The sequence below is a fragment of the Eutrigla gurnardus genome, assembly GCF_963514095.1.
Source record: "Eutrigla gurnardus genome assembly, chromosome: 4".
NCBI lineage: Eukaryota > Metazoa > Chordata > Actinopteri > Perciformes > Triglidae > Eutrigla > Eutrigla gurnardus.
The window spans coordinates 31,645,011-31,666,855 of NC_139918.1; the positions used below are offsets into that span (position 1 = coordinate 31,645,011).

Genomic DNA, 21,845 nt, shown 5'->3' on the forward strand with positions numbered 1-21,845 from the left:
TGTTGGGCCATGGGATAGTTGCCATTTATCAAAATGTAATATTTCCCATGCTGTATGTCTGCTCAACACCATGACGGGCTGCTTTCCTGTTCATTATAGGTCATGGAGATTCAGCTTTGAAAAAGTCAGGGAATTTGACAATTGACTTCAACCCTAGGATTGTTCCTATCCTGAATTTTGACTTTAGCTAATGGGACTACTTTATGAAAGATTTTACAGTGTGTACAAGTCCTATACTATTAAAAAAATAAAAATAAAGTTGTATACTATGTCAAGAGTTACTAAAGGTTGCAATGGAGTTGCAGAATTAACTAAAACAAATATACCTGATGCCGTTGTAGAAGGATCCTTTAAAGTAAATATCCCATAATATAAAGTGACCCATTACCAGTATTAGTCCTGGAACAAAATTATATTAAAGGTACCTTTTTTAAGGTGGTATACGTTATTGACTTACCTGTAGTAACCACTCATTATCTTACTGAGTTTATTAAACAGTATTATCATCATGCAATTACTTAATGTGCAAAGAAACTAACTATGCATAAGTATTGTGTGTTGGGGAAAAAGTACCTAAAAATTGTACTCGTGTGTTACTTGAGTATTTGCTTTCTACCTCTGACGTAGAGCACTGGACAGTACACGTCATGTGAGCCCTGAGAGCGCTTCGCTTTCGACCTATTTTACAGGCGCGCGGCGGACGCCTTCCGCTCATTGTGTTCCAAGGCCGGCTGGCGGAGTAATCTGCAGCGGTGAAGGTTCCTGACGGGAGACAGACAGCGGGGATCGATAACAAACCAGACTCGGTGGAAAAAAATTATGACTGCAACAATAGGCAGCTAGCTGGCTTTCTTTTCTTTTTTTTACAAGCCAGAATCACATGCAAGCAAAGCGAGAACGCAAAGACCATGGAACGGAAAGGGTGAGACTTTTAAATGTTCCGTCGAAGGAGTTAAAATGAAAGTTTCTCTGCAGGAAATGCGCGCATGCATACATGCGTTTCGCAGTTGAGAACAAACACTACACGTAATTGTCAGCGTCTTCGGTGTCGCGTACACTTCTGTTAGCTCGGCGTGGGCTTCGCTGTGTGTCGGTTCTTCCGCGGTTGTAAACTCGCAACTTTGAACGGGAGCAAACGGCGGCGTTTCTGGCACGTTGTAGTCACCAACGGCGCTAGCTTGATTAGCTAGCTAAGTTTCATTGTTTACACACGCTTGACTTGCGGTGCGTCGGGCCCGGCGCAGCGGCGGCCGGTGACGTCGGTGACTATGACTAGGAATGTCGGGTGTCTTGTTGGAAGGTGAGACGCTCTCCCTTATATGAGTCGCTACTTCACTGTCAAACGGCGGCGGGCGGCTTGTTTGTATCTCAACCAAACAAGCGAAACGTTAGTGGTGAACTGGAATCCGCCTGTAAGCTCCGCCCACACACCCGAGAACATCCATCCAAGACCATCTATCCACACACACACACACACACACACACACACACCCGAAGAACATCCATCCAAGACCATCTATCCACACACACACACACACACACACACACACACACACACACACACACACACACACACCCGAAGACCATCCATCCAAGACCATCTATCCACACACACACACACACACCCACACACACACCCGAAGAACATCCATCCAAGACCATCTATCCACACACACACACACACACACACACACACACACACACACACACACACACCCGGAGAACATCCATACACACACACACACACACACACACACACACACCCGGAGAACATCCATCCAAGACCATCTATCCACCCACACACACACACACACACACACACACACACACACACACACACACACCCGAAGAACATCCATCCAAGACCATCCATCCACCCACACACCCAAAGACCACCCACCTGAAGACTATCCACCTGAAGACCATTCAACCAAAGACCATCTACACACACACCCAAAAGACCATCAATCCCACCCAAAGACCATCTATGCATCTACCCACACACCCGAAGACCATCCACCCAAAGATCATCCATCCATCCACCCACCCAAAGACCATCCACCCACACACCCAAGAGGTTGTGGGTGGATGATCTCCTGTAGGGTGATGTAACACCACCTCCCGTGGGCGTGGGCAGATGTGCTGGTCTTGACACATCCCGACTCCTTGTAGTTACACCTGTCAGGGCGGGACAACCTGCAACTTTTCATTGTTTTACAGTTCTATGACCCCCAGAAACCTCATGCCCCACTTCAACAGGACTCCAGCCCCCGAGTCCTAAGTGCTTTTAATGTCTCAGCTATTGGAGAAATCATGTGATGACGAGCCTTCATGTTTTTCCTTCCCAGTGTACCTGTTAAGCGCATTCTCAACAAGCCCCAGATCGTCCGAAGCCTTGGCAGCAACCTTCACTCCGATGTGAATCACACCAGCCGGGCTGGTTGGTCACTCCTGAGCAAAGTGCAGCGCAGCAGGCACAAGCACCTGTATGACACCAACCATCAAGTCAGGGTGAGTCTTTTAGTGTTTGGACATGTTGAAGCAAACCAACGGGATCACTGTAGGCATCTTTTTGTAAAACTGACATTGTAACCTGTCAGGTTTCCTTTCTACTGTTAACCGTAAGGAGATTTTTCTTCTTCCCTCAAAGCTGTTCTTGTTTCATGAGGTGTTCCTGTTCATTGACATCTTCTCATAATTAAATAAGGGATGTAACAGTTGTAACACAACTATTCATGTTTTCTCTCTTAAAGTCCAAGCCTGATTTAAACACAACACTACCAGTTCGACAGACAGCTTCAATCTTCAAGCAACCAGTGACCAAGGTAACGAATCATCCCACCAACAAGGTTAAGACAGACCCACAGAAGGCTGTGGACCAACCAAAACAAGTGAGTCACAGAGCAGAAAACACACTCTTCAGTTCTTTAACCTTTCTTTGCATCTCCATACTTAATAGCGTTTTCAGAAAACACTAACAGCACCGTTAATACCATAGAAAGGTATATGTTCCTGTAAGTAGCTGTAGGTTTTGCATAGCTGTTTTGTTTTGTCTCTTTCTGGCTGTATTGTTATGTAGAGAGGGACTGAAGGGTTGGTTCAACCTTGTTTAGTATCCTACATTATTTGTCCAAAATTGTGCTCAAAACATAACAGGTTTTTTGGGGTTTGCTTCAATCTTCAGTTGTTCTGGGAGAGAAAGTTGAGCGGCTTAAATGCATTTGATATCGCTGAGGAGCTGGTGAAAACCATGGATCTCCCCAAAGGCTTACAGGGTGAGGTTAACCGAAACAAATATGACAACCTCGTGTGATGCAAAGCTGGAGTGATTTATTTATTTTGGCTTGACTCGTGCTTCCCTGTTGTCGTCCTGCCTAGGTGTCGGGCCTGCATGTTCCGATAAAACACTTCTTTCTGCCATCGCCAGTGCTCTGCACACCAGCCCCTCCCCTGTCACCGGACAGCTCACGGCTGCTGTGGAGAAGAATCCTGGAGTCTGGCTCAATACAACGCAGCCTCTCTGCAAGGCCTTCGTAGTGACTGATGATGACATCAGGTGAGATGTTCACACAAGCAACACAGCCCTAGTTTTGCCACTGTGGGATAGAGATGTGAATCCTCACTGGCCTTCCACTACAATTCACCTGCCAAACTTTCTAATGCACAACAATTCTCGGTGCATCTCCATGTATTGCATCTTCAATTTTCTATTTTGCTGTAAACAAGCGCTCACAAACCCTGTTATCTAAAAAGAGCTAATCAGAGTACAACAGTCTGTAATATAGAAAGATACATCCTCTCAATACCAGTATCTGTGTGACCAACCTCCATACTTAAACATTACAGAAACAAAACCTAAATCCTTCTGCATTGCATTGTATTCTGTAATCTAGAAAAATACGGTTTTTGCATGGCAGGTCTAGCCAGGCACTTGCCTGTGGCATTTTACACTGCATAACACTTCCATAAATTAGCCAAGCGGCGAGCAGATATTTCCTTACACATAACTCTTCTACTCTTACTTGGTTTAACAGTAACATTGTGCTGAAGAGAGAAACTGATTATGCTCTGTCACTTCATCGTGATGCACCTTATAATTATAATATTCCATGCCTCTACTGCAAGCTCCTTCAATGCCATGAATAGATTGGAAATTTAAATATGACTAATGCATTTAACCTTGTAAACATTTAGGAGCTCACGGGTGCGTTGACGTGAAAATAACCGATAACCCTGTAGTTCAGTGGGTGAGGAGCAAACAGGTTTAAATTGCACCGCACGGTGCTTTGGTGGCCATCAGGTGACGACTGAGCATATTATATTCAATTGCTAAACATGTTCCACTACTGTAAAAATATATATATTATCGTCAAGTCTTTGCTATGAAAGGTTTGTTTTCATCATCACCTTCTTATTGTATTCTGTTAGAGCTGCAACAATTAGTGGACTAATCTAAACTAAAACTATATTGATGATTGGTTCATCTTTTAAAGGAATTTTTTGACGCAGCAATGGAAATGTTTTCAGCCTTTATGATGTTAAGAGTTTTCGACTGACCAAACAAGACCTTTTTAAAGACTTCATCTTGGGCTCTAAAAATTGGGATGGAAGTTTAATTATTTCCCTGAGATTTTATAAATCGAAGAAAATAATAATAAAAGCTATAATAAGAGTTAGTTGCAGCCCTAATCCTTGTCTGTGTCTCATAGGAAGCAGGAGGACCTGGTGCAGAATGTGAGGCGGCGGCTGGAGGAAGCCCTCACGGCTGATATGCTGGCTCATATAGAGGACGCCACCATCGCAGACGCAGCAGCCAACAAAGTAGAGGAGAAGGTTGAGGAGGTGGACAAGGAGGAATTATAGCCACGGTACACAAAACTGCAGGACTGCTTCCAATGTCGCTCTATCCTCTTCTGTTGGTCCATCCATTGCCCCTGTTGAGTGTCTTCTACATGTGACATGTCTCTTCTTCATCTCACCCACAGGCTTGTTTCACATGAAGTTTGCTGGTAAACTCCTCATTTTTCAAATAATTGGCTCCATGAAGACTTAAAACTGAAATAGACCCTGAATGCAGACATGCTGCAGCTTTGCTGACTTAAACAGGGTTGTGTTTATTTTGTATTTTTCTTGTTTTTCTACATGTGACAGTGTAATCCTGGAAGGGTGCTTTTGGTTTCCAGTTCATTTCTTCTTCTTTTTTTTACCTCTACTAATGTATGGCAACTTTTCTTTTAGACTCTCTATACTGTTTAGTGTTTTCAGGAAACGGTGACATACTTTTACCATCGATGCTATACGGAGTCTAAGGAAATTACTGCTCCTGTAAGTTGTTCTTTTAAGGCAGTTGTGGATGAGGCTCTACACAATGCAGTGTTACAGTTAGTTAACAGCTGGCCAAGCTCTAAGTTAAAAAGGCAAACCTGATGTATGTGACTAACGTGTGTGTGCGCGTGCGTGTGTGTTGACGTCTTAAGTGTGTTTCTTTTTAACACGTCGCTCTTTATATTTTACTCTGGCACTGCAGGTAGTGTGTTTATGTTTGGAAGTATAGAAAGTTGGCAGTATGTTTACATGCACACAGCAATCTTGTGGCTGTGAATAATCAAATTTACGTTGTTCAATTAAAAGGTTTTACACTTCAAAGCAGTGTTATTTGTCAGAATAACCTGAGTTTACATGGTTTTTGCAGTTTAAGTCATGGCAGTTGTATCAGAGAATAATTTATCAGTACGGTTTCGGCGGCTACATTTGAGTTTAATCGGTAAGAAAAAAGTGTCGACCCTCAGAAAAATACAAACACAACACTGATGTACCTCGTAACAAGATGTACTGTACCTCATTACAAGATTCATTATTTGTCAATGTACCATTGTGTCACTGTGAAATAAATGCAGCTCTTTCATGGCTGGTGTTTATGGTTTGTTTCTTGATCACTATAAATACATTTAGGAGCATGTGTTGAGCCAAAGCTAATGAGAGTTGGTAAAACGAAGTGAGTATCTTCCAAAGTTCAAATAGTTTTTAGTTCTAATTGGTTTAATTAAGTTTACCGTGCATAAAGCTGATAGATGTTGCATGTAGGATTTCTAGCTATGTCTATTCTCTACCCCTGGTAAGGTTTTCTGCTTAAATAGATATCAACACTGCCATGAGTAAGACTGATAAGTGATGACATTCACATACATGCGGTACCTACTAAATTCCCTCTTTGTGTACGATTGTAATCCAATCTGAGCCTCTATGAATGTAGGGGGGGTAATAAACACATGGTACAAGAGAAAGGATGTGAGGTGTTTATGATATTTATGTGTTTAATGATTGCTTTATTTCTTAGAAAGCACACACAGATGCAGCCACTCATAACACCTCAGTGGTAGCCATGATGAACACACCCAAATATGACCATTTTGGAAAAACGTCTCAATACGTTGCGTCTAAATCGAGCGTTCAACGAGAGGGCGACACCGTAGACTTGAGACACAATAGTGCCAGCAGCGGTGACTTGATGCTCTCCCCTTGCTGCATGTGGCCTTTGAACCCATTGTTGTGTCGCGGGTGACGTCAGTGCCGTGTGCGGGAGACGGAGCGGCGTGCGCCTGGCGAGACAAAGGCGGCGGACCGAGCGGGGTCAGGCAGCAGAGAGGACCGCGTTTAACTGAGGGTAACTGCTAACGTGGGTTTCAGCTGGCGGCTCTGACGGCACGCAGGATGAAGACCCAGTGAGACGCTCCCAGGAATACGCTCCGACTCTCCGGGAGACAAAAACAACAGTGGCCCTCTTCTCGCTTTTAAACGTTTTTCTCGCTACGCCCCCCGTTTAGCGTGCTAGCTAGCTAACGCTGGTCTCCTCCTCCTCCTGGCTGCCTCATCTTCCTCTCAAAACCTGGGCGACAGGCGGAAAACGGGACCTCGTCGCTGAAGGCAAATACAAAGTAAGTCCGCCTGTTTTTCTGCACTTGTTTGTTATTTAGAATGGAAAAGCACCGCGGCTGCCCTTTGAGAGTGAGCACAAGTTGGACTGTCAGAGCGGAGCTAGCCGCTAGCCGCGGTGCTCCCAAACAAAGGGGTCGGCAACGTGACTGTGTGCCGACTCTCTGTAGCTAGCCTGTTAGCTCCGCTGCTGATGCTAACAGATTATATCCATATATACCTTTTACTTGTTAAACACCGGATATAGAGCGTGTCTGGGGCTAGTGCCGCATGGCTCCCCGTGCTTGTGTAGGAGGGCACGTCGTTTCCAGCGGTGGAAGCGGACATGCGTCTCCCGACAAAACAACCTCCTGGACGGTTCAGTTGTCAGACGAGCAGCAACAACAGACAAAGCAACGCGCCCAAATCAACACTGCTAATGCATGCTGCTGTTTATCGGTGACCGGCTGCTCCTCTCTGGACCCGCTTCGACTGTTTAACTAAAAGCAAACGATTGACTCTCTTGTTATTTTTTATTTTCCCCCTTTTTTCCCAGAAGAGGGTGAGCTCACTCCCAACAAAACAAGGCATCCGTGATCTGATGTGAGATCCACGGAGACACTATGCCTAGCCCTTTATTCCACCCCGAGATTATGGACCACGACGTGGTGATCAGCAGCCAGCACAATGGGGTCGGTCTGCCCCGAGAGACGGACCAAGAGTCCCGGGAAGAGGACCACCAAGAGGCGCTCCGCTTCGCCCTGGACCAGCTGTCACTCATGGCCCTGGAGAAGGTGGACTGTGGGGGCGTCGGAGGTAGCGGAGGCGTCGGGCTGGTCGACACTCTGGATGGGACCCAGGGCTCTGAGGGATGCAACGGTGTGGGCGGAGGAGGCTACGTGGATCTCCAGATGCTGGAGCATCCCAACGGGTCCCGGGACTCGCCGTCGTCCTGCTCTCCATCCCCGGAGTACTACGGCTCAGGCGGGTACCACATGGCCGGCTCGCACCCCATGCTCCACGGAGAACAAAGCTCCGTCCTCTGCAGCAGGAAAAGAAGCGTCAACATGACCGAGTGTGTGCCTGTCCCCAGCTCCGAGCATGTGGCCGAGATCGTGGGGAGACAAGGTAAGAAGCGTGCGGTGCGGGATTTATTCGTGTTTATGTTTATGTGCAGCATGCAGCCCGGCTGTCCTTTGTTTGGGTGGCAGTCTGGACGAGAGGAGGCTCTCTGAACTTTTACAGCCCGAGCATGTCTCGCTGCTCCCTCGCTGCTCTGCGTCTTTAATATCGGCTCAATGCGGGTTCTCCACTGAAAACCCGCTATATTTACGTTATATTTGTTACAGTATTTAGACAATGCGTTGCCATGGAGTGAGTGAGAGAGTGGGTTGATGAGGAGCAGAGAGGGGGAGGGGTGGGAGAGGGTCAGACAAAGCGGCAGATTGTCGGGAGTCTGGACATGTCTAGCAGCCTGCACCAAACAAAGGAAATATGCTAATTCCACATATCGCGGATGATTCGAAGTGGCTTTGAACACATGAATCTTCTAACGGACTCGTGTAAATATCCGCGGAGGATTATTTCTGTATCCGCGGAGCAGAATTTAAGGTGAAACGGGGGCAGCAGACGCACAAACACGGGGCTGGGCGGTGTTACGCCCTGCACCCAGCTCTGTCTGCCGACGCTGCCGCTCGCCTCCGAGCCGCTGCGTTTATCACGGCATCTTTATGTGTATTTATTATGTTCTTTAACGAACACGCGTCCCCTGCTTTTAACGCACCCCCGCGGTGAGCCCGGTCCGCCCGTCGCAGCCGCGGCAGCGTTACGGCATTGTTCTCTTTGTTTGAAAAGCCATGCTTTCTGCTTCCCAGAATGACATCACACTCCGCGCGTCCTATTGGTCGCCGAGGACGACGCGTCCGCATTTAAAGAAACAGAGCGGTGCAGCAGCGACCGACCTCACGTTAGAGGCAGACAGACGGGCGTCAGTAGCCGCATGTCACGGCTTCTTTTTGCCATGTGTTGTTATGACGATGCATTAATAAATCACCTGTGGTGACGGTTTGATGTGTGTTGGGAGGATACAGTACCTGCATCTTGATTCGTTATGAAATCACTCATTCAAAGATGTACTGTAACAGGTTTTTGTATTCCCCATAACAAAGTAACCTCTTAATTGGGTATTTAAAATTGGTACATTCGAATAGAAATGTCCTATAAAAATAATAAATACCTCCATGAACGCTATAATGTTTTTGTTGAAACCGTTTTAAGAGAGTTTTTGAATCAATTTGTGGTTGTATTTAGAGGCGTTTCTAATATTTTGTCCACCTCAGTTATATCAATATGGGCAGTTAAAAAGTAAAACAAACCATAGCATCCAAAATCAGCTAAAAAGAACAATCAACACCCCTCGTTCCAACAAAAGTGAACATTATACCCTTTTCATAATTGGGATTTATGTCGAGCTGTTATATCACACATTAGTTTTAACAGGTTATACGTTATAAACTGCAGACGGTATATATCTGAACTGTTCTTATTAGACATTGTATATAATCGCAGCTTATGTAAGAGAACTGTATTCATACCATGTTTGAATGCGTGTAAATTCTGATTATGTGCATCTACATCTTCCAGGTTGTAAGATTAAGGCCTTGCGAGCCAAAACAAATACCTATATAAAGACTCCAGTCCGAGGTGAGGAGCCAGTGTTCATTGTGACGGGACGCAGGGAGGACGTGGAGATGGCCAAGCGTGAAATTGTCTCTGCGGCTGAGCATTTCTCTATGATCCGGGCATCCCGCTGCAAAGCTGGAGCGCCCGGAGGAGGAGGAGGAGCAGCAGGCACCAGCAGCAGCAGCGGCGGCGGTGGCGGCGGCGGCGCTCTTCCTGGACCACCCCACTTACCTGGTCAGACCACTATACAGGTACAGAAACCCTACAAGTTTTCCTCTTTGTTATTGTTTTACTCTGCTGGGTAACAGAGAGTTAACTGAATCTGTTTTATTAATAAATGACTCTATTTTGCCTCCTAGCTACATTAATGTATGTCTCTTGTCCCTGATCTAGGTGAGGGTGCCCTACAGAGTAGTTGGTTTAGTTGTTGGACCAAAGGGAGCAACTATTAAGCGCATCCAGCAGCAGACTCACACCTACATTGTGACACCCAGTCGAGAGAAAGACCCAGTGTTTGAGGTGACTGGGATGCCGGAGAACGTGGACCGAGCAAGAGAGGAGATCGAGACCCATATCACCCTGCGAACTGGAACCTTTGTAGACCTGCAGGGAGACAATGACTTCCACTCCAACGGCACTGATGTCAGTCTAGAAGGCCTTGGTGCCCTGAGCGGAGGACTGGGGGCGTCTCTGTGGTCCAGGGCTTCTGGTCACCATTCGGCCCCCCCTCCTCCACCACCAAACTCCTCCCCACCTCCTGCTCCTATTCCCATGTCCATCCATCACTCATCCAGCCGGAAGATGTCGTCCTCAGTAGCCTATCACACACACAACGGCGGGATGAGCTCAGACAACTTCAGCACCACTCGCAAGGCCAACGAGGGAGGCAGCCCCACTAGCCCTTTCAGCACAGGCTCCAGCAGTGCTGGGGGAGGATTCACTTTCGGGGGCGAATCCACCCCAGGGATGCCTTCCTCAGATGAACTGGGTTTTGAGTTTAGTGCCGCCAACATTTGGGCACCTTTCCTCAACGGGGGAACAGGCAATAAGACGAATGGCTCCACCCAGCAGCAGCCTTTACGCCGAAACAGCAGCGGCCTCAGCGGTGGCGCCATCACTCCACGATTGTCTCCCACTCTGCCCCAGGACACGGGTGTGGGTCCTCTGGATCATCCATTAGCCCGTCGTGCGCAGAGCGACCCCCTTAGCACTCTCTCCTGGCTGCAGTCGGGCAGTGCAGGAGGCGGCTCCTTCTCTGGAGCGTCTAGTTCCAGCTCCGGCGGCTCCTCGACTGGTTACTCCTCTTGCTCGGCCTCTTCTCTGCCTGGTGGCTCACCCACTGACTCCGAGGGAGGCAGCAGCGGCGTGGGCCTCAGCTCTGGGATGCTAAGCCGGCTGAAAGGCGGCTCTGGCCCAGGGGTCGCAGGTCTGGTCGGCGTCAGCCCCGGGATCAACAGAGACTGCTTTGTGTGTTTCGAGAGTGAGGTGACAGCAGCCCTGGTGCCTTGTGGCCACAACCTGTTTTGCATGGAGTGCGCCGGGCAAATCTGCCAGTCAGCTGAGCCAGAGTGCCCCGTCTGCCACACCCCCACCACACAGTGCATACGCATCTTCTCCTAATGCCCCGGCAGGGTGGGTAGGGTGGGAGGTAAAATATGAGGGTGATGGGGGCAGGAAGGAGACTGGGGAGGGCACCAGCTGTGGTGGAGGTAATGGAAGGATTCACACTAATAACTTTCTCACACACACACACAATGGACCATAATAAATGCATAATAGAGATGATGATACTATACAGATGTTTTGTTTTTGTTTGTTTTTTTGCTGATGACTGTCGAGATTAATAACAATAATAATTACAATGACTTATTTTCAGCGTGATGCTAATTGAAACTGGTCTGCAGGCAGTTGGGGCTCAGACAGTCTCAGTGGTGAACTTATGGAAGGAAACTAGTGTCTTATCTCTCTTCAGGCCTTCATTTTGACCCGGAGCAGCCTGCACTGCTGTCTGTTGGTCTGTCTCTACATTTCTTCATTCTGGCTTCTTCAGATCTCTGCCTGCTTCTCTCACAGCCTTTCCTTTTGACACTTTTGTACTTAACAGATATTTTTCGATGAAGTTGTCAATGAGGCCTGCACTTTTCTACTCCTTATTTTAATGTTCTTGACAGGACACAAACCGTTCCAACAACAACAACCCCCCCTGCTTTCTCCTCTTGCTCTCTCATGCTGTCATTAGGGACATGGAGTGGCGGGGTTGCTATTTTCTGTAAGCTTGGAACTTTTTTAAAGGTCCACATGTAGTCAGGCATCTATTGGAACAATACGCGCCTACGGGTCCGCTTAACGATGACTTCCTGCTTCTTGTTGCCACACAAAAATTAGCCATCAGTAATGCCAAATGAATGCTATTAATAAACGTCATTTGATTCTTGATCAAATTCAAGAGCGTGTTGGATGAATTTGGATGCCCCACATTTCAAATGTGGCTGCTGCATTAATTCACATTAATTCTCCTTTTAATAATTGAGAAACGTACCATTATTGATAATGTAGGAATGTGTCTGAGGTCAGTTCTCTATACGTCTGGGCTGCCTGGCATCTCCATTGCCTGTATGTGTGTGTGAATAATGCCCACTCATGCCGTTTTCACATCAGCATCATTATGTGTCTTCGCCATGAGAAGCTCTGGTTTCTGTCCCGCTACCCCTCCTCTCCACTTCACTCAGTCTTACAGGAAGGCTTTGCTGTGCTCCATCCAGACCGGGGGACATTTTCCTCTCACAACCTGTCTGTTACATTCAGATCAGTTCCTTTAGTGTTTTCTACTAGTTTTTGACTCGTGACTGTCAAGTGTGTGGCTCGCAGACATATTTTGAACTCTAGGGTAAGATGGGGCTTTTCTGATGTCACACGTGAATGTTTTCTTTCTTCCCAATAAGGTTATAGAGAGGCGGCTTCTCCCCACATGAAACAATAACAAGGGGCTTGATTGAACCTTTTTTTTCATGCACTGTAACTCCTGGCCCCTCTAAAAAGAACAGAAACAGCTCTTACTGTTTTGGTAGTTTTGGTCTTCCACCCCACTCTCACAGCAAAGCTGTATGGCACTCTCTCTCCGATGACACGCGGTCATGCCCATATAGCGCTGGACTCCTGGCCAAACGTGGTGCACTATATGGTTAGTTGTTTGAGCTTTGTCCTATGTTTTCCTAGCATTACTGAGTAACTCCGGATAAGGTGGTTGCATCCTGTTTTGTGTTAGTGTTTTTTTTAAGGAATTCAGTGTGAGTTTGCAGTAACTGCCTCCTATAGTGTTAATACTGTACGTATGATTTGGGCGATGTTGGTGCGATGGTACATGGTTGCCGTTTTGTGGCCCTTTTTTTTGAACATGCATGGAATAATCTCATAGAATGAGACAAGCCATGAAAACGGATTTAAAATGACACATCTGATTCTCAAGGGCTTCCTCTGACTGCACAGACACATGATCACATTTTCAGGCTCACACGCAGTAGGTGTAGAACTTATCCTTTATGGCAGCTAGTAGCTAGGTCATCCAGGGCTTCCAGACACTCATCGTGTTCGAATCTCAGCAGCTGCAGAATGTTTTGCTTCTTGTTTTTTTTTTAATGATTATATTTTTAAACTGTCCCTACACAGTCATCACATGTGGAGCCTGTCAGTAGAGCGTAGGGCATTTCAGTCACAGTGTGTCCTCCAGGAAGGGTTGTAGGGTTTTAATATCGAGGAAATCTCCACCTGCCGATAACTGGTGAGAATGGGCAGTTGCTGCTGTGCTTTGGTGCTCCAGTCGGTATGATGATAAACTTATTCGCTACTTTAGGTGACGTGGGCAGAAGCTGCGTGGAGGACTCTTATAAGTCGCTGTCCTGGTTGAGCGCAGCAGTGCACTAATTCACGTGTCTACATGTGTAGGAAAATCTACCCAGGAGCGAAACCGGAAGTCTCTGTGAAGACTATCCCATGGTGCTTAGGTGCAACTCACTACTAAAACAGCGACGAACAAAAACCAGTTGGTAGCGGAGGCCTCTTATATCTCCGACTGAACCTCTGCAGTGTACTGTAGACCCGACAAGCCCGTCACATTCACCTCGAAACTCACAAGCCACCCCCTTCAATGAATCGATCGCTTGTGACTGTCGTGCGAGTCTGTTGAGGCCAAACCTCAAAGCCCCAGTTCAAGCTGTCCGAGTATTACCGTGTTATATTTGCCAGATGGTTCTCTTGTAAATCCAGGTGTTGCACTGGGATATTTCTGGCCAATGAGACAATGTTAGGGTTTAATGTACAGTAGTTTAATTGTTTAAAAGGTACAAAGTTTTTCAGATTGACTGCTGATTTTTTTTTTTTAGCCAAACTCACCCCTCCCCCATTTCCTTCCTAAAGGTTTGAAAACAGGGTTTCCTGAGGCATGCTAGCCAGTGACCTCTGACCTTTTTTGTGATTTAGGGGGGGGGGGGGGGGGGGGTGCAAAGAGAGTCATGCCATTAAGGGGTGATACCCCTCAAGCCGCCACTCTCTTCTTTTTTGCTTTAATTCTCTTTGTATGCAGAACCAAAATGTAAAACGTGGGAAAACTAGGTTCCAGGCCTGTGTGTGCGTGTGTGTGTATATACCCTGAATACAATCATTGGGATCTTGTTTTCAAAAGCAAAAGGACTTAATTGAAGATAAGTGTAGTTTCTAAAGAACATGTATCATTATTTGTAAGTTAACCATCTGCATGTCTTCAAGCCACCTGGCATTAGCTAATTTTTAAGATAAAAAAAAAACAAAAACTTTTTACACATTTTATTTTTTACAATTTATTTGCTTACCTAAATATCCCAGACAATAATGTGACCCTTTTTATTACTTCAAATTTATTTTTATTTTCCATTTTTTTTATTTTCTTTATTTCCTGTGTACTACATATAGGCAATTTATAACAAAATGAGAAAATTATTGAAGAAATTTTAAAATTGAAATATATTTTATTTGAAAGTTTATGGACCTTTTAACCGTGAGCCGGAAAAATTGTATAATCGTATAATTTGAACTGACTTGACGGTTATGAGAAATGTATCAAGAGTTTTATTTTTTATGCTTCTTTAATAAAGTCTTGTTTTTGGTTTCATTTTTTTACTGTAAAATAAGAACTGGTGTCTTGTCTTTTTTCCTGGTCTCTTCTGGGTGGAGAAGCTGCGTCTTTGCCACATGGTGGCAGTAAAGACACACCTGCAGGGAATATAAGCACAAACAATTGTGGGAGTGAAACCTGCAATTGTCTAGCTTTACAAGACAAAAGTATTAGGATATGTTTTTGTAACACACTTCTCTGACATACATTTAATATTTTTATGGTATGCTATACTATGACATTGTTCCATTACATACATTATTAAGTATTTTACAAGTTTTTCATGATATTGTTATGCCATTACATGTTTACATGTTAAGCACATACTATGCTATCATTATTTTAATTGTGTATGACTTTAAAATGACTTTACTTTGATATTTTTATGCATTTTTTAACCACACTATACTATAACTTTTCTTATGGCACACTACTGTGATTTGTTTTCATGACATACTTTACTATGAATTGTAAAATACATTTTCATTCCATAATATAGATAGATTTAACAGATGACATCTTCCATAACATGACATGACATGTCTCAGGGCCTTGCTGGCTGAGTGGGAAACGCGCATGCGCAAGAGTAGAGCAGTGGCTGCAGAAGAAGGCAGAAGCGGAACGTCTTTCTCAAGGACCGTAAATATACCACGACTGATTTTCAAAAAACATTGCAGCCGAAAAGTCACCAGGTAGATTCTCAGGTTTGTCAAAGTAACGTCTTTTTCGAAATGTTCACACACGTTTTCGGATACATTTTGAGCTAGCCATGGTGAGATATAAACACACTTCCGGGTTGTTTTCAAAATAAATCACTAACGAATAACATGAGGATAGCTAGAGCAATTGTGATGCTTTTAATTTGAAACGGGGTGTGAAATGTAGTCCCTCTTCAGCCAATAGTTACTCGGTAACTTGACGCCGTCGGTTTATCATGAAAAAGTGCATTATTGTCACTATTCCTGCAGTATTCATTGATAAACAACACGCGTTAGTATGATTTTTGGATTTTTAGACATGCTATAATGTGACTGATTTTTTCGACATGCTTTGGTATGATTTAGGATTTTTTTGACATGCTATAATGTGACTTTTTATGATTTTTTTTGACATGCTATAATGTGACTTTTTATGATTTTTTTTTTAACATGCTATAATGTGACTTTTTATGATTTTTCTACATGCTTCAGTACGATTTTTGACTTTTTTTTTCTCTACATGCTTTGGTGTGATTTCTGATTTTTTTTAACATGCTATAATGTGACTTTTTATGATTTTTTTCGACATGCTATAATGGCCTTTTTTATTTTATTTTACATGCTTTGGTGTGATTTTTGATTTTTTTTTTTGACATGCTATAATGTGACTTTTTATGATTTTTCTACATGCTTCAGTACGATTTTTGATTTTTTTTTCTCTACATGCTTTGGTGTGATTTCTGATTTTTTTTAACATGCTATAATGTGACTTTTTATGATTTTTTTCGACATGCTATAATGGCCTTTTTTATTTTATTTTACATGCTTTGGTGTGATTTTAGATTTTTTTTTTAACATGCTATAATGTGACTTTTTATGATTTTTTTCGACATGCTATAATGGCCTTTTTTATTTTATTTTAATTGCTTTGTTGTGATTTTATTTATTTTTTTGACATGCTATAATGTGACTTTTTATGATTTTTCTACATGCTTCAGTACGATTTTTGATTTTTTTTCTCTACATGCTTTGGTGTGATTTCTGATTTTTTTTAACATGCTATAATGTGACTTTTCAGGATTTTTTTCGACATGCTATAATGGCCTTTTTTATTTTATTTTACATGCTTTGGTGTGATTTTAGATTTTTTTTTTGACATGCTATAATTGCCTTTTTTATTTTATTTGACATGCTTTGGTGTGATTTTTTTTTTTAACATGCTATAATGTGACTTTTTATGATTTTTTTCGACATGCTATAATGGCCTTTCTTATTTTATTTTACATGCATTGGTGTGATTTTAGATTTTTTTTTTGACATGCTATAATTGCCTTTTTTTATTTTATTTTACATGCTTTGGTGTGATTTTAGATTTTTTTTTGACATGCTATAATGTGACTTTTTAGGATTTTCTACATGCTTCAGTACGATGCAGTTCTATATGCTTTGGTGTGATTTCTGATTTTTTTTAACATGCTACAATGTGACTTTTTATGATTTTTTTCGACATGCTATAATGGCCTTTTTTATTTTATTTTACATGCTTTGGTGTGATTTTTGATTTTTTTTTCTCTACATGCTTTGGTGTGATTTCTGATTTTTTTTAACATGCTATAATGTGACTTTTTATGATTTTTTTCGACATGCTATAATGGCCTTTTTTATTTTATTTTACATGCTTTGGTGTGATTTTTGATTTTTTTTTTGACATGCTATAATTGCCTTTTTTATTTTATTTTACATGCTTTGGTGTGATTTTAGATTTTTTTTTTTACATGCTATAATGTGACTTTTTAGGATTTTCTACATGCTTCAGTACGATGCAGTTCTATATGCTTTGGTGTGATTTCTGATTTTTTTTAACATGCTATAATGTGACTTTTTATGATTTTTTTCGACATGCTATAATGGCCTTTTTTATTTTATTTTACATGCTTTGGTGTGATTTTATTTATTTTTTTGACATGCTATAATGTGATTTTTTATGATTTTTCTACATGCTTCAGTACGATTTTTGTTTTATTTTCTCTACATGCTTTGGTGTGATTTCTGATTTTTTTTAACGTGCTATAATGTGACATTTTACATGCTATAATGGCCTTTTTTATTTTATTTTACATGCTTTGGTGTGATTTTTGATTTTTATTTTTGACATGCTATAATTTGACTTTTTATGATTTTTTTCGACATGCTATAATGTGACTTTTTATGATTTTTTTCGACATGCTATAATGTGACTTTTTATGATTTTTCTACATGCTTCAGTACGATTTTTGATTTTTTTTTCTCTACATGCTTTGGTGTGATTTCAGATTTTTTTTTACATGCTATAATGTGACATTTTATGATTTTTTTCGACATGCTATAATGGCCCTTTTTATTTTATTTTACATGCTTTGGTGTGATTTTAGTTTTTTTTTTTGACATGCTATAATGTGACTTTTTATGATTTTTTTCGACATGCTATAATGTGACTTTTTATGATTTTTCTACATGCTTCTTTACGATTTTTGATTTTTTTTTCTCTACATGCTTTGGTGTGATTTCTGATTTTTTTTACATGCTATAATGTGACTTTTTATGATTTTTTTCGACATGCTATAATGGCCTTTTTTATTTTATTTTACATGCTATAAGGTGACTTTTTATGATTTTTCTACATGCTTCAGTACGATTTATGATTTTTTTCAACATGCTATAATGGCCTTTTTTATTTTATTTTACATGCTATAATGTGACTTTTTATGATTTTTCTACATGCTTCAGTATATGCTTTTTCATGCCTTTTTTTTCTCCGACATGCTAATACATGCTTTAGTATGATTTTTAAACTTTTTTTCGACACACTATACAATTACTTTTTAAATAACTTCTATTAGACAAGCTATAATATGAATTTTTTATGACTTTTTCTGCATCTTTTTTCGAAACATTTTTATGGAAAAATATACTGCAAAAATACTATGAAATGTCAAAATCTTTAGTTTCTACCGATTCTTTGTTAAGACTCATTGCAATTCTTACTCCCTGCTTTCTGTTGAGAATGAGCTAAAACATCTGGTACAACTTGGTTAAAGTGTTGGTGTGTGATACTCCCCTCCCCCCTTTTTACTGAGAGGTCAGAGGTCACATTGAGAACAGATCGAGTGCTCACAGAAGTGGAACCAGTTGTTCCACCTGAAGGTTTGCGTCAACGGTGGCTTCATCTAAACACCTTTTAAAATCTTCAAGTTTTCTTGACTTACTTCTTTGCAGAACAACAATTTTAAGTATTCTGTGATTTAATAACCGAATAAACACATTCCCACATGAGAATCACACGTACGGTAACGTGATCCTCGGCTACCACAGGGTGAAAAATAAAGCAGAGGTTTAGATTGTGACACAAATGTTCTTTTAATAGGAAGCAGATCACAGTCAGGCTGCATTTCAGTTCCCCTTCATTCTCTTTTAAGAACAATCAATAATGATAAGAAACAAATTAGAAACATCCTTTGTAGAAAATAATTCTCTCATGCGAGTTCTGTGTTCACATTACATTCATATTGGTTAAACATGACGTATTCACAAGCCTTTTGAAAAAAAAATAAACACATTGATGACTTATCACTACATAGCTTTGGAAATACAAAAAAAAAACAAGGAAATAAAAATCACATTAAAGAGACACGTGCTGGCACAATAAAGTTTCCCATCATGCAATTGTAAGTTGATTCTATTCACAGGGTGGGCATCATTGGTCTCCACGGCGTTGTGTCGGCGTGCATGCATGCATGCATGCGTGTCATCTTACACGTGCCCTTTTGTGCTTGAGCAGAGATTTGTGTGTAGATGTGTGTGTCGTCAGTTGCGTGTGTGTGCAGTGGTGTGTGTGTATGTGTGTGTGTGTACATACATGAAGCAGGCAACCAACGAGCCCCAAACTATAAATAGGTTTTTTTGTCGCTTTTCCAGCTACAACCTGACATGTCATGTTTTGTCTTGGGCCCTGGATTACTTATTCAACACAAAGAAATAAAGTCGGTGTCCCCAAGCTAGCCGTGGTTTGGGATCTAACTATCCCGTTGATTATAGAAAGAAGGATGTGCAGAGGAAGGAGAACATTCAGAAGCTTTGTTTTTGGTAGAATTCAGCAGTATTCAATAAAGACATCATGTGACAGGCCAGCAGTGACAGTGTGGTGTAGCTCCACACAGCGACAGGAAAACCTCACCGTCACTTACATCCCTACAAAGAGACTATAAGACGAGCCAGACTACGACTGGGCGTGTTTCCTCACCTGTTTGCAGTGAAAGGTAAAGGGGTTCATTAACGCAGATGACAAGACTGAAAGTAAGACAATATAAATGCTTGGCGGTGACTCAGATGGCTTCTTTCTTAGAAAACAAACTAACAAAAAACTAAGCTCTGGTTCGTGCAAATTTGGTCCTAAAGGCAAATAGAAATTCAAGGACAAAACACTTTCCTTCTTATCCAAAACATGAGAAAAAGCTAACACACTTCCATGGGAATGGGGATTTTATGAGTCATAAATAAAATACAATTTCCTAAAAAGAATCATAAGTTTCCCATTCCTTGGATCTGGATATTGCAGTTGGTGCTCCTGTATTTATATCGACAGCGCATACATTAAGGGTATGTAGATACAATATATTGCTCACAATCTCACAGCCCATTTTGCCCAGCCCCCGTCACACACACACACACACACACACACACACACACACACACACACACACACACACACACACAATAACAAAAGACACAGCCGTGTTCACAGAGGGTTTGTTCTTCGTAAAAACCACAGGGTTCAGTGAACATACAAACAAACCACTATTGCCTTAAAGAGATGGGTTAAGTGTGCAGGTGGTCTGGAGGAAAGTGTCCTTCAGTGTCCTTTGGGCTTCCTCCACAGTGTCCCTCGTGAAAGACTTTTTGAACCGGAGCATTTCTGCAGTGTGGCGGTGTTTCTATGGCCGAACAGACGAGCAGACGCGGGGCATGTGTGTCAGTTTGGCAACAGAAGTGTGGACAGTATGTATTAGTGCGTGAACTGTCATCCCGGTCCACTGATCCTGTAGCCCTTTTTGGAGTGAATGTGCACTCTAGGGGTGTGGATGTGTTGGACACTGGGGTATTGCTCCGTTTGTTGTGATGTGAAGCAAGAAATGTAAAAAAAAAAAGAAAGAAAAAAAAAGCACATTGTGGCCACAACCTTTGTCTTTATCAACACATCACATATCAGCGTGTTTCCTCCGTGATAATGTCAGTTATTCAGGTCATAATTATAAAACCTTATTGTACCAGGGTTCTATGTGCACCATGCTCACACAGGACAAAGGGCCCCAAGAGTTTATGCAAGAGGGTTGCTATGGTTACAGCAAAGGGGATCACAGTGTTCCTGGGGTCAACATGCAGGACGTTTGTATATTACAGGACGGACTAGAAGTGACGTTACCCCTGGACACTGATCTAAGGTCAGTGTTTTTCTTTGTTGGGATTTTTGGGCAAAAGGTAGCTGATCTTAGATCTGTGCCTGAACTCTACACAACAAAGGGAAGGCTAACCAGAGCAAATGACGAGGAGGGACAAAGACCGACGGACTGGGAGAACGACACACAGTTGGGCAGGCAAGCGGACAGACAGACGGATGGACAAGTTCTGTTCTCCTGAAGACACAGAGAAGCAAAAGTGCAAAGTGGTCATCCTCAAACTATTCACATGGGTTTGTAGTTGTTCTGTGTTGCATTATATCACATCTAAATGTACAGCATATAAAAAGTGCAATGTGTGTTGTGGAAAAGGTTGAGCAATGTGCTTGCTAATGTGTGGCTAACCCTAAACTGAAAGCTTTTGAGTTGAGCTGTTGGAATATTCAAAATGAAATATGAATATTTAGAAACATAACCCTCCATGTTTGCATTGATATCATTGCAATGTGAATGTTGCATAATGTCTAGTGATAAATATGTACAATAGAGCCGTGTGTGCTCTCTGTGTGGCACACGGTAATCTACCTATAAGGTGTGACGACTACATGTGTGCATAACGTCTCCGGTGTTTCTGTGCACACGTGTGCGTCCCTCACGCTCTCCGGACCCTCAGCTGCGGCCCTCCTCGGCTGAGCGCTGCTCCGATTTGAGCTTGACGAACTCTTTGGCCACGTCGTCGTTGTTGCGCTGCGAGAGAATGCGCAGCACCGTCAGGCCCGTCTCGTCCATGTGGACGCGGCGTCCCAGCGGCATCCAGCAGGTGACGCTGCCCTTGCTTGCGATGTCCTTCACCTGCACCACGGCGATGCCCACGGTACGGTCCTCTCTGGCAAAGCAGTAGTCCTTGACGCACACCTGCAGCTCGTAGCTCTCTGGACCCACCTCAGTACCCAGGGAGCTGAATCAAGACAGAAA

At 42.8% G+C, this 21,845-nt stretch overlaps 3 protein-coding genes across 3 annotated transcripts in view; 2 read left to right on the forward strand and 1 right to left on the reverse strand.

Moving 5' to 3' along the window:
• Positions 1 to 754: 754 nt before the first annotated feature.
• mbd3a (methyl-CpG binding domain protein 3a) lies at positions 755 to 5,907 on the forward strand. Its single transcript, XM_084007457.1, has 7 exons — positions 755 to 922; positions 2,349 to 2,511; positions 2,754 to 2,891; positions 3,185 to 3,275; positions 3,379 to 3,556; positions 4,710 to 4,868; positions 4,986 to 5,907. Exons 1-6 carry the CDS (start codon positions 909 to 911, stop codon positions 4,861 to 4,863), a joined length of 738 nt encoding a protein of 245 aa, XP_083863583.1. The 5' UTR covers positions 755 to 908; the 3' UTR covers positions 4,864 to 4,868; positions 4,986 to 5,907.
• A 575-nt stretch (positions 5,908 to 6,482) lies between these two features.
• LOC311013047 (RNA-binding protein MEX3B) lies at positions 6,483 to 14,759 on the forward strand. Its single transcript, XM_084008931.1, has 4 exons — positions 6,483 to 6,935; positions 7,469 to 8,040; positions 9,556 to 9,845; positions 9,988 to 14,759. The coding sequence occupies exons 2-4, from the start codon at positions 7,536 to 7,538 to the stop codon at positions 11,212 to 11,214; spliced, it is 2,022 nt and encodes a 673-aa protein (XP_083865057.1). The 5' UTR covers positions 6,483 to 6,935; positions 7,469 to 7,535; the 3' UTR covers positions 11,215 to 14,759.
• Positions 14,760 to 18,809: 4,050 nt separating this feature from the next.
• Positions 18,810 to 21,845, reverse strand: part of LOC311011925 (protein unc-13 homolog A-like) — a 15,727-nt gene continuing 12,691 nt past the window's right edge. Inside the window, exon 28 of the mRNA XM_084007139.1 lies at positions 18,810 to 21,828. Within this exon, the coding sequence (XP_083863265.1) occupies positions 21,540 to 21,828 (289 nt within the window). The 3' untranslated portion in view covers positions 18,810 to 21,539. The remainder of the gene's footprint in view (positions 21,829 to 21,845) is intronic.

What these genes read in the sequence shown, in the direction of transcription:
- mbd3a (XM_084007457.1), top strand. An exon ending in ACACCAACCATCAAGTCAGG is followed by an intron (nt 2,512 to 2,753) that starts GTGAGTCTTTTA and finishes TCTCTCTTAAAG; the next exon opens with TCCAAGCCTGATTTAAACAC. An exon ending in CTGTGGACCAACCAAAACAA is followed by an intron (nt 2,892 to 3,184) that starts GTGAGTCACAGA and finishes TTCAATCTTCAG; the next exon opens with TTGTTCTGGGAGAGAAAGTT.
- LOC311013047 (XM_084008931.1), top strand. Translation starts at nt 7,536, where the DNA reads ATGCCTAGCCCTTTATTCCACCCCGAGATTATGGACCACGACGTGGTG. An exon ending in CGAGATCGTGGGGAGACAAG is followed by an intron (nt 8,041 to 9,555) that starts GTAAGAAGCGTG and finishes TACATCTTCCAG; the next exon opens with GTTGTAAGATTAAGGCCTTG. An exon ending in CTGGTCAGACCACTATACAG is followed by an intron (nt 9,846 to 9,987) that starts GTACAGAAACCC and finishes TCCCTGATCTAG; the next exon opens with GTGAGGGTGCCCTACAGAGT.